This window comes from Urtica dioica, chromosome 6 (genome assembly GCF_054948205.1).
Source record: "Urtica dioica subsp. dioica isolate 48M chromosome 6, U.dioica_male_clone48M_v1_H2, whole genome shotgun sequence".
In the NCBI taxonomy this organism is placed as follows: domain Eukaryota; kingdom Viridiplantae; phylum Streptophyta; class Magnoliopsida; order Rosales; family Urticaceae; genus Urtica; species Urtica dioica.
In genome coordinates, this window is record NC_142761.1 from 40,531,266 (window position 1) to 40,544,156 (window position 12,891).

General features: G+C 35.3%; 1 protein-coding gene across 3 annotated transcripts; it reads right to left on the reverse strand.

The window, feature by feature from the left end:
* Positions 1–6,762: 6,762 nt before the first annotated feature.
* LOC149394142 (Phosphoenolpyruvate carboxylase family protein) lies at positions 6,763–12,519 on the reverse strand. 3 transcript variants are annotated; one of them, XR_016299796.1, is made up of 10 exons: positions 12,074–12,519; positions 11,421–11,632; positions 10,467–10,748; positions 10,221–10,343; positions 9,522–9,675; positions 8,911–9,008; positions 8,784–8,820; positions 8,539–8,688; positions 7,725–7,841; positions 6,763–7,134 (listed from the first exon to the last, which is right to left on the reverse strand). XR_016299796.1 is itself a non-coding variant. In XM_089617429.1 (9 exons), exons 1-8 carry the CDS (start codon positions 12,408–12,410, stop codon positions 8,570–8,572), a joined length of 1,482 nt encoding a protein of 493 aa, XP_089473555.1. In that variant the 5' UTR covers positions 12,411–12,516; the 3' UTR covers positions 7,436–7,841; positions 8,539–8,569. The 3 variants fall into 3 exon arrangements, 1 of the variants encoding a protein (XP_089473555.1); XR_016299795.1 differs by having other exon boundaries at positions 8,911–9,128; positions 12,074–12,516; XM_089617429.1 differs by lacking the exon at positions 6,763–7,134 and having other exon boundaries at positions 7,436–7,841; positions 8,911–9,128; positions 12,074–12,516.
* Positions 12,520–12,891: the final 372 nt, after the last annotated feature.

A 12,891-nucleotide genomic window follows, 5' to 3' on the forward strand; every position in this document is an offset into this window, starting at 1 on the left:
GTGATCCCACCTGTATTAGAGCAATAGCGGATACTGATCGCCTGTTACCTATCGGTCTTCTAAATTATTTAGTTAGTCTTTTAAATTATTTAATTCGACTATGAGGAGGAAAGGGAGAAAAAATGGGCTCTTTGAACTCAAAATCGACATGAGCAATGCGTATGATCGTTTGGAGTGGAGTTTCATTTTCCAAGTTCTACGTTGTTTCGGTACTTCTTAAAAAAGGTGGTCACTCTCATTGAGCAATGCATCTCGACGGCCTCATATGCAATTCTCCTTAACGGGAGCCCTATCGACAAGAGGAAGCCATCAAGAGGGCTTCGTTAAGGAGATACACTATCTCCTTACCTCTTCATCTTGGACATGTCGCTTATAATTAGAAGTGACACGACACTTTTCTAAAAGTGACGTCGCTTCTAAAAATTGTTTTTTTTATAGTAGTGTGTGATCAGAACATGGTGAACCACGGCGGGCCAGCTTATTATGACAACCATGGTGATTCTGAAAGCGTTTTGGATGTGGAGGAATGATTGTAATTTTCGTGCAAACCATGGCCCTTGGGCAGGACCAAGTGCGGAGCTTACAGGCTAAGGTGGTGGAGATGTTGCGCATCATTGAGCACTAGGAAACTAGAGTATCGGGATGGTAGAGATTTTGTTAAAACCATTCAATAAGATGAGTAACCCGTGACCATTATAAGGAGTACAAATGATACATCACCAGTCGATGTGAGACTTCCTGATACACCCCATTCATGCCCAGGATTGAACAACTGGTGCGTGAAGTTTGTAAAAACGGGTGGCCCAACATCGAAAATGGGTTTGGCTCTGATACCATGTTAAAGTATCATGTGGTTCCATCTTAAAACCAATTGACAATAAGAGGAGTAACTCATGACTTTTATAAGGAGTACAAAAGATACAGCTCCAGTCGATGTGTGACTTCCTGATAGATTTCATTAAAGTTAATGTGGATGCCTCCTTCACGGCTCAGCGAGCGACCGTCGAGATCATTGCACGCGACGAGCTGGAAAATGCGTTATAGATGTGGCAGAATGTGATAGAGGCCGCTCGGTGTTGGAGGCAGAATTGACAAGAGTTTATTACTCTTGGCCGAGTTTAGGAACATTGTACGCATTTTTTTGTAGAAGAGGATAACATGCTCTTCATGGACAATTGTAGAAAGATGGCTGCCCGTAATGGAAATTGTTGCCTCTTTTTTTTATCAGATTTTGTTGGCATCAGTTTTCCTTTTGGAGTTTTCAGCTATCTAGGGCACCGAGAACAACAAATATTGCAGCTCGTTTACTTTGTAAAAGTCCACTACTCAATAGTATGGCAGGTTTTTTGTTCTTTGAATGATGCATGTGTTCTGATTAGAGACCATTTTTGGTGAACCTCAGTAATGAAAATTCTGACTTTCTTCCAAAAAAAAAAAAAAAAAAAAATTGGTTACATTAAAATTTTGATTATTTTTTTAGCAAAAAATTATATATTTAAAGTTCATAATTAATTTGAACAGAATCACTTATAATTTCTTTTACGCATACTATGAAATTAAAAATAAAACATTTTTTTTAATTCTACGTGTATTTTTCCATACTGGTCTCATTTTGAATATTGTTCAAATTTTCAAGTTAAGGTAAGTTTTCTCTATTGTTTCAATATCTTGTAGTTAAGTGTTTATTAATTTAAAATATTATCAATTAAAATGTTCGATCAAGTATTTGATTTTAATCCTGCACTTTAAGAAAACATCTTAAATTTTATGTTTTCGAATTTACTATATGGCTCAGCATGTGAATATCTTCTAGAAAACGGCACAATGAGATTGGAATTGTAGAAAGTGGTGCATGATAGATAAAAATATTTAATATCTTCAAGCTCATAGAACTATAAAAAAGCATGTATAGGTAAAAAGCAATGGAATTAGCATATATATTTAAAAAAAAAAAAAAAAAAACAAGTAGGGGTTCCCAAAATTCTGGCTAATATGCTAAGACTCTTGTATTTACAAAACAACAATAAAGTTACCGACTCAAATATAGGTAAAAAAGAATCGGTAATTACTGTTGATCCAATCGGTAGCTTTTCCCGGTGAAGGGCTTGAAGGAATCCTCGCGTTTCATTCGCTTCCCAGGACGACGAGCCACGTCACTGTCTCCGTCTTCGCTGTCGTTTTCGTCGTCAAGACTAGCCATTGTCGTTTCTCCGTCCAATCTTCTTCCCACTCCCGTGAAAGGCCTGAACTCTTTACCACTGCTCTCGCACGTGCGACGATGACGTGGCTCTTGTTCTCGCACGCTCTCCTCCTTCGGCGGCTCTGCTATCTCGACGACGCGATGATCAGCCATAAGAGCGTCGTTATTCCGATCCTCGATACTCAAACCAGAAAGTCCTCCAATAACTGTGTCAAGGCCAAGGGAATATTCCGAGCCCTTCTTCAGCGGCGATTCAGCCCTTAAAGCGTCGTGGTTCGTATCCTCGATAGTCAAACCGGAAAGTCGTTGCATAGCTGAGTCAAGGCCACGGGAATATTCCGATGCCTTCTTTTGCGGTTGAAGCTTCGCAGACGCCATAGTCCTCTCTCTCTCTCTCTCTCTCTCTCTCTCTCTCTCTCTCTCTCTCTTGTTTTCTTTAGCGGCAGATTGATTTTCTGTTGTGAGGTTAGGAAAAGTAATATAGGTCTATACTAATGTATGTTAGTTTATGAGATAACCCGCCTTAAAACTATTTAGTATAATTTTATTAAAAAAAACTATATACATAAAATAAATTACCTAACTGAATCAAGTTGAATTATATTATTCGATTTGATGACGTTTACTAATTGGACTAGGAGTCGACTTTATATATATATATATATATATATATATATATATATATATATGTATATATATATATATACACGATTTTTATGGCATTATTATTTATTTCTTTGACTTAATTAATTATGTTGCTCGTGGAGTTAATTATGCTATTTGTATCATTAATAGCCAAGCGCACCTCATTATAGACATTTGCATAAATTGTAAAATCAATTGATTCTATTTTGGAAAAATAGTATAACTTTTGCAAAATAGCTATAGTTTCATTAGGTATAACAAAATAGCCAATTGAGAGTACAGGTTTTCATTAAATTTAATCGAGGTTTCATTAAATTTAATCTTCTTTATAGTTCATTGAGATTAAATTTAATCCAGCATAGATTAATCTAACTTGGGTTAGTTTGGTTATAGTTAACAAACTATGGCTATTTCGCAAAAACTTAAGTTCTATTGGGCTATATAACCGCTGGACCTTTCTATTTTTATTAATCAATTATATAAAAAGGTATACACTGGAACTCAAGGACTCGATGTACCAATTTCTGGCTAGTGACTACTAATACTATACTAAATTCATATATATCTTTTTTATTTTCTATAACTAAAAGAGTATAAAGTATAAACCAAAACGGTGAACCGAGTTTTTAACTTTTTACAAGTATTAGGTTAATTGAAAGTAATGCTTCCTCATATTTTTTGTGGAATTCAACAGTAATGCTTCCTCGGCGTCGACGATTTTACCAAAAAAAATTATGGACAAATCCTCGTTTCTTTCTAAAGTCCTAAATCCAATGGTATTTTTTTAATTTTTTTATTGGATTTTGTTATCTAAATCTTGATTTTGAGTTAGATTGATTGATTGATTTTCACATTAATTAGTTGTACAAATAGAACAACCTCGTACATTTGTATCACCTCGTTACTTAATTTAATAAACCATTAGTACTGAGTATTGATGTTGATATTGTTATTATTTTTTTCGTTTATGTTAATAATACGAAATAGACATGAATTATAAGTTATATATTGATGTTGCAAGTAGGAAATGTAGCATATAAATTGTTGTTCTTTTTTTCCTTTCTTGAATTAATCTGTTGCATCATCAATGGTTCAAAATATTCTTTCGAATATTTTATTGCTCGAAGAAAATCAGTGTACAAGACAATATTGGACAATTTTTTTATGTTGACGAGCTCTGATTTTGCAGGATTGTGTTTTATTTTAGAGTTAATGGTGGCATAAATACTTATTGTTTGGTAGTTAACTCAAAAAGTTTTTATTTTCTATTTTCTAATTTTTGTTTTCTATTTTCTAATTTTTGTAGTTGTACTGAAAAATTATTTTGCAGTTGTTTTCAAAAAGCTGTTTGGTACAGTTTTCATTTTTGTTTTTGAGAAATTGAAAAAACTGAAAAAAAATGTTTGGTACAATTTTCATTTTTGTTTTTGAAAAAATGAAAAGAGAAGATGAGGAGAAGGAGGAGAGAAGAGAAGAATTTTTTTTTTCTTCCAAAAACACCTTTTATTTGTTTTCAGTTTTCTTTACTCTTTTACAAAACAACTTCAAAATTTTTTAAAAAAATTTTCCGGAAAATTAAAACAAACACCATTTTCACTTTTTGTTTCCAATTTTCTTAACTTAAAAAGTGAAAAACTGTTTTTGAAATGGTTACCAAACACATCTTTAATGTTTGAGTTTTGTGTCTTTTAAATACCTCATGTTTTATTTTCACGGTAAAAATACTCAATGTTAGTTTCGAGCGTCAACGTTACTACTTCATGGATTAAGACTAACAGAAATCCAATGTGGCACTGATTTACTTCTAATTTTGCATTTTTATTAATTAATGATTTTGATAAATATATTTTGCTAAAACTTAAAAATTTGAACAGCCACATATTAAATCCCTAAATCCACTGAAGCACGAGAAAACAAAAGATTTAGTTAAAAAAAAAACGAGAAAACAAAAGAAAAAACCCAAAAGCCAAAAAGAGAAAACCCTAAAAATTGATTGTAGACTGTCGATGATGGAAGAATCACGGGGAGAAAGCGAACGAATACGAGTTTCTGTTGGCCGAGGAAGAGTTCGGCGACGGCGCCGAAGAGGAAATGGCGTACACGCAGAACACGATGAAGCCGTTGAACTGGCGGACGGTCATCGACGAAGTCTGCAATAACGACCAACAAGATGCTAATGACGGCGTAGGCGAAGATTCTGATGGATTTAGGTCTAAAAGCAACCTTAATAGCTTGTGTAGCGACGGAGAGGAATCTGATGGCTTGAGGCTCCTTGAGCAGCAGTTTTTCATGTTTTATAGCTACTTGTATAGCAGCTATTTTTTTAGACTAATTAAGTATTGAAAAGCTAATGTAATAGAGCTAATTATAAAGCTGTTTTTGTGACTGTTTTTTTGACGTCTGCTATCACAGATCTAATATAATTTTTGTAGCTATTTTGAACTCCAAAAGATATTTTGATATGCCCTGTTGTATTACGGATCAGATTTGCAAATGTTTAAGTTATTTTACATGTTATTTTGACATGTTATTAATCAGTACCAATACAGCTACGATTCTCCATTTTTAAGAAAAAAAAGGGTAATTAAGTTAAATGGCCTCCCGAAAATAAGCAATTGTTTTTTAGCCCACATTATGTTAATTTATGGTTAATAGCCAATTTGATTTATTAACAGTCAAAAGTAGACAAGATTGCCCTTTGTTATTCCTGCCCATTTTGTGATCACGGGTATTTAGAAAATCAGCTGCAATATTTGGTCATTAATTCATTAATTTATGGTCATCATAACTGTCGCGTTATTTCTGGAAGCAAATTAAAATTCATTAATTTATTGCTCCTCACTCTCTCCACAACCCACCCTCTCCTCCGAAGCCACCACACCACTCCACCAACACCCTCCTCCTTCTCTCTCCGCCTCCTCGCCGCCGCCATCCTCGCCGACGACGATGACGAAGACGACGAAGAAGAACAAATCTCCGGCGGCGGAGAGCGTTGCGCATACTCGTAGCCGATCATGGTACACCTTTCAGTGCGTTTTGCATGTGGGTTTCGTGTACTTTGATGATCGGAGGACCGGGAAATTCTCGGATCTCCTTGGATTCCCACCACCTGGGACTGATCTCGATCGATCGGCTCGCCCGTCGTCCACGCTGAGAGGCAGATCTGCCACGAAGAACAGCATCGTCGCCGGGAAAAAACTCCGGCGCCTCTCACTTCGTCCTCCTCTCCGCGATGTGCGTCCAAAGGTCCCGATCAGAATCATGGACTCCGCGAAGAACAATTTTTTTTTTTTTGGTTGCTCACATTAATAGTATGTTTGTGTAAATATAAAACATATTTACAGTATATTCGTGTAAATACGAAGCATATTTACAGTATATTAATTGTAAATACGAAGCATATTTACAGTATATTCACTGTAAATACAAAGCATATTTACAGTATATTCGTGTAAATAACTGAAAAAAATTCTGGAAATATTTTGGGCACAAAAATTCTGGAAATTATGAATATATGGAAGACAAAATAATATCAATAAATGAAGAATATATTTACAGATTTTATCCATAATGAATTGCCACGAAAATAGAAACTAATTACCTAAAGTCAACGCTAAAAACTTCCAAATACATAACAATAAATAGGCTGAGAACTTTCAAAATCTGCAGGAAATTTCAAATTTCAAATTTGAAAACTACCCTATTCGGTTTCATTATTTAATTCGAAATTTGAAAAAAAAAACTGCCTAATTAATAAAATCTGCCGAATTAAATAAGGGCAAAAGTGTAAACCTAATTTAATTAATAAGCTGTCACGTAAGCAATATGGCTATTTACAGGAAATTAACGAAATGTTGGCTAAAAAAATTTGCTAGTGTTTAAGATGGCTATGCAGCCAATTATTTGTAAAAAAAAAGTGAACAAACACTATATCAACAAGTCTTCGATTGATCAATACCAACATAGATACAATTCTACAGTTTTAAGAAGAAAAAAAAAACACCGAGTACAAATTCTCTCATTGATCAGTACCAACACCATTACAAAATACACAAAAGCAGTCACAAATAAATTACATATAAACACGTCAGTACAAATTCCGACGAGCCATTAAATTACAACCAAAGCAGTCAGAATCCAAGCATAAAAGCAGTCACAAATAATCTCCAATTGATCCGTTGGTAGTTCGAACATCGCCGTTCTTCAGCCCCGTATCTTTCTCTGAGACAGTGAAATTCTCTTACACTTCGTGCGATTCTTCCCAGACGATGAAGATGACCACTGCTCATCTGCCATTTTCGAAAAGCAGATGACAACGAAGATGACTCGAGATGAGTGGCGAAGAAGAAAGAAAGAGAAGAGACGATGAAGAAGAAAGAAAGTAGAGAACAAAAATAAACCTAAATCTAATGAATTTGGGGCTTTTTAATATCAATTATTATAAAACCATCTTTTTATTTTTTTTTTATTTTAAATTAATTTGCTTTTCATTTTAAAAGCATCCATAATTGCAATGTTTTAGCAATTTGACTACACCCTGTAGCATTTCCGTTAGTTTAAACCCATGAAGTAGTAACGGTGATACTCAAAATCAACATTGAGTATTTTTACCGTGAAAATAAAATATAAAGTATTTAAGTGACACAAAACTCAAACATTGAGTATTTATGCCTCCATTAACTCTTTATTTTATTTAAAAACCATACCATATTTAGCTAGTTTTTTTTTTTTTTTTTCCTGAATTTCTAGCATCATAATAATAGGTAAGAGTTCTCATGTGAGAAATACTGTTGTGTAATTCCTTTTTCTATAAGTTCTTCGATAATATGTCATTTACAGCTAGAAAGGCCAAAATCCATAGGATTAGGATCAAGCTTACCAACTAGACGATTTATCACTTTTTTTTTCTTCTTCCTACGAAAGGTAAAGGCATCGGTCCCAGGACAGCTGGCATGCCGTATCGTCATTATCCTCCTACTGTTTCAATTCTTCCAAACTACAAATAGAAAAAAAAAACATATCGGAAGGTATTTAAACATATTGTCCACACAAGTACTAAAAATATTGGCAAGTGTGATAATTTTAATTTTATTTAGGTTTTAAAAAATTAGAATATAGTAAACAATTTTGGCTCACATCCCATCAGCTTAAGCTTTCGGGAGGATCTGATATTTTTTTACTCCTTAAAAGTAAGACAATTGCAGCATTCAGTTATTAATTATAACAGAAACCACTTTTTTTTTTTTTTTTAACTAAAATCATAAACAAAAAAATTCACCCTTAAATTTCCCGATACAATCTAAATATTCTGCCTCTTTATAAGTGTCAACATTTAAAGATTAAAACTGTACATGTGAACCCGATAACACCATGACTAATCCGAACCAATGAAGTAAGCTAGCGTTTCTGGGAGGAGATCATATGTGTGTGTGTGTGTGTGTGTGTGTGTGTGTGTGTGTGTGTGTCATATCTTAGTTCCTTTTACTTTAATTTTCCAAAATCTTACAATCTGTGCCTCAAGTTTAGATCCATCAGGGAAAAACATAGAATATACCTAAACTCGTTTCTTTTAGCCATAACACACTAATTGAAAAGAGAACAAAAACAAAACAAAAAAAGGTCGAAGTTTCAAAGCCTTGTCTATGTTAATCGAGAGAGTTATACGATAAACCAACTAAAAGTAATTCTCAAACCTTTGGCGAACGGACTATCGAAAGGTTTCATTTATTCCAGAAAAACTTGAATCCGATCACCAACTGTGTCGTTGAAATCCAATATGAGCTTCCCTCCTGGTTCATAAGCCGTATCATCTAGGAGCGCTTTGAGGTTAACCTCGACCAAAGCTGTTTCAATGTCATAGATCTCTCTTTCAGCTTCGAATATCGAAAGTATTAAAATGGCCCTATTAAATCAAAGCTTGAGAAACAGAAATGATTACATGGGACTATATTGGTGACTCCTTCCAAGAAACCAGCCTGTCAAAAAAAAAACAAATTTAAAGCTCAAACCAAGCTATATACTGATAGATAGCTCTGTATGTTGGTAATCGAAGCTAGGTGACTTACGGGAATTCTGACGTCAAGTTTCTCAAATCCGTCTTTCCCTGTAATCTTTACTCTCAACATACGAGACCAGATCCCGGAAAAAGGATTACTCGACCCATCTGCAGGATTGTACACATCAGGAGTTATTACCTCAACTATAGGATCTTCAACACGACTTTCGTCTCTTTGCTCTGCGCTATCTTGACTCGGCTGTCGCATATCATATACACTACTGCTCTCTGAAAAACAACTTTATTTTAGAATGAATAGCGAGTACTGTATAAGCCCATGCATCCAGTCTCACACCCGATTACTGACATTATTATTTCTTAATCATGGATTTGTCTGGGAAAAAAAGAAATAAAACTTCAAAGAAATTCTAAAAACGAGTAAATTTAACAAACAAAAAAAAAAAACTTGATTTTAAGCTCGAAAAAAAAAAAGGATCTTCCAAGCTGCATTTAACCGTTGAAAAGCTGGCTATGGCAGACGCTAAAATCCTCAGAAATATCAACTTGTGTTTTTTAGCACGATCAAACGTAATTTATTTTAACGTTGGTGGGAAGAAATTATTGATTTGATTTTTCATTACACTTGTAATACACAATACAAATGATCTTTTTCTATCTGACCTTTTGGGGAAAATAGCTGGGTGGACCTTCTGGTAGCATAGCGTTTCTCTTCTTCGTAATAAGCATTAAAATCAAGTATTTCCTTCATCTCTTCAAAGGACGGCATGCTTCCGGGAGAAGGAATTCGACCGCTCTTAATAGCACCAAGTGCGTCCTACAGTTTCATAATGTCAGCTGACACGTTTGATTATATCTATTCTCTCGGGTTTCTGGTAGTTTCCTCGGTATATTGAATAGTATTTATACGAAGAAAAACAATATTAAATAGTTGATGATGTATATAATTGAAAACTCGTAGTTCAATCCCCATAAATGTCGAAAATGTCATCATTATAAGGATTTCTGTGTTAATTGTGCATGAATGTTTAATGTAATCAGTTGTTCGCTACATGTGTGAATGCAAGTATGAAAGAAAAAAAATTATTCAATTATCAAGTTTTTCCTTTCTTCTAAGGCTTAGAAGTGTTTTCACGTCGTTGTTTTCTCCTCTTTCGAGCTTTTAAGGAAATAATTCCAGCCCACTGAAGTCTGATCTGATTATATCCAAAGAATTTCCGTGGTAAGGAGATATAATGTATGATAGATGAAACTAGATCACAACCCTCAGTTCTCATCCTTAATCCAATTATAAACATATAGCTTACTGAGTTAAGTAAGATTATTTTCCTTACAAATCAAGATAAGGTTTCGATTCATAACCTGCATTGCTTGTATAGATACCCCAAGCAAGGAAAGCGGATAAGCCACAATTTTGTACCCAATTTCCTCTAGCTCAAGAAGATTAAGTATCGGTGTTTTGCCTTCTCCTTCAAGCATATTGGCCTGGGAGGAATGTAGGAAATGCATAAGCCACATAGACAATATATGCTCTCATGGATGAAAAAGATAATTAAAATAATAATAATAATTTTGTGCATTAAGGTGTCCATAAATATAATGACTTACCATTTTCGGAACTAGCGGGGCAATATCACAAAATGATTTCATCTGTTCTCGAGAAGTCAACGCATCGATGAAAAGAACATCTGCTCCGGCGTCAGCGAACGCCCTTGACCTCCAGAGCGATTCCTCAAAAGAAATCGCTTGACAAGAATCGCTCCGTGCCACGATGACAATGTCGGACCCGCTCTCCTTCCGAGCATCGACGGCTGCTCTTATCTGCATCACTGCTTCCTCTCTCGACACCACTTTTCGGCCTTGTGTGTGCCCACAAGCTTTTGGGGATACCTTTTCCCACAACACAAATTTCAAATTCAGAGCATATACGGCATTATTGAGTCTGATACGCCCCGCGATATTCGTATTAATTGGAATAAGAGCAAAAGGAAATACAATGAATGATATCGGACATTCGAGAGGTCTATGCTCTCCACAATCGGAAATCTGTTCCTTACAAAATTCTTTCAGACTGTTTTTTTTTCATATATTTTCCCTCTTAATCCCCCATATTTATAGGCTAATACACTTTCAAAGTATTATACATTAACCCCTAACCTATCTACTTATTTATCTAATACCCTCAAAACCCACATCCTGTCAGAATCCACATTATTGTATTAGGAGGCTTGTTCCTCAGAAACGTCGCAATATATAGTTGACCATCTTAAAGATTTTTTTAGAAATTTATGAAATTTTTGAATAGGAGACTCCAATAGCTGATTGAAAATATTATGTTTAAACACTATTAACCACACTCCAACTTAATATCTAAAAACATCCTCTTTCTAAAACTCCGATGACTTTTAAAATTCCTTAAAATGATTTCACTCAAAGAGCTTCAATAAGGCCATCTTCCACCTTTCTTATAAAGACTTTAAAACGAACAAATGATCCGTGTGCAGATCAAGCTCCATAAAAAAAATAAAAAAATAAAAAAAGGAAGTCTGAGATTCAACACACCCGATCTTCGAGTATAATCCCTGCAAAACCAGCCTTGATGTATCCCTTCACTGTCCTCTTCACGTTCATCACATTTCCGTATCCATTATCACCATCCCCGATAACGGGAATCGATACAGCTTCAGTGATAAGCTTCCCTTGGTTCACCATTTCTCTGTAAGATATGAAACCCATATCGGGCAATCTCAATCGAGCACCAGAAACTGAAAATCCTGTTTGAAGAACATCGATGTCATAATCGTGTAGGACCGGCAGAATGAACAAATCGACTCATGAATTGTGTAAAATTAAATAGCAAATAATTTGTTCATTCGGAGTCTCCGAACACACCAAATTAGTAAACAAGCTTACAGTAGAATTGAAAATAGTTCATAATCAATCAACATTTTAAAAATAAAAAGTTATCGTAGTTTCCACAATCTACTGCTTTCTTTTTGGCATCATTTTAAGACCAAATACAAGTTGTGTTCTTTTTTTTTTCTTCCCTCAAAGCACCCAAATGAGGCTTCATAAATGCCATAAAGTTCCATAATTATGCTATTCTAAGCATTTCAATTCTATGAAAGTAAGAAATAAGAATCAATTGAACAACATATTCACTACTTCAAGATTTTCCAAAGACCTTAAAAATCGCTCAAACAGTGATTATATACCACTAGTGAAGCAGAAGCGAAAGCCAGCTCTCTCAATCAACTTAGCACTGAGAGCATCGAAGCAAGCCGGTCCTTGGTGAATCCCCGGCGACTCCAGAATCCGGCGAAGGACCTTCGCCGGAGGCTCGGCCTCGACGGAGAAATTGTCTCCATCTCCGAGCCGAAGCGCCGGCGGAGATCTCCGGTTGTGGAGCAGAGGAAGCGTACGACGTCCGAGGAATGGGAGATTAGACGGCGGAGATTGCTGCGGCTTCGGTCGGAGTCCGGTGGAGAAGCTGTGGTGAAGCGTGAGAGACACGGTCCGGTCTCCGGCGAGAAGACATGGGTGGAGATTCATTTTCTCTCTCTCTCTCTCTCTCTCTCTCTCTCTCTCTCTCGTGTGTCTGATTCTTTGCTGAACTTCAAACAAAATGAACCTAATTAAACATAAATAAATAAAAAGTGGCACCATGCATCTGAATTCATTGGGCCGTTGAACTTTATTTTTTTTATTATTATAATTATTATTATTTTTTTCAACTTCTTCTTTGCTTTAGTTGTATTTGCCATGCTAAAATTTTTTTTTTGGAGATCGAAATACCGTTACTGTTACCGTTCCGAGCTTTCGAATTTACTGGTAACCCCCCGTACCGTAAAGGAATACTCGGAGAAGTAGGAAAAAAAAAAGGAAACCGGTACCGTTGAACTTACCGTTACCGTAGAGGAATACCGTCAAATACCGTATTTACCGAGGGGAATTCAGAAAAGAAATATTAAAAAAAACATACAAAGTACGTAGATTATATAATTATGTGAAAAAGATTTAATTGTAATAAAAT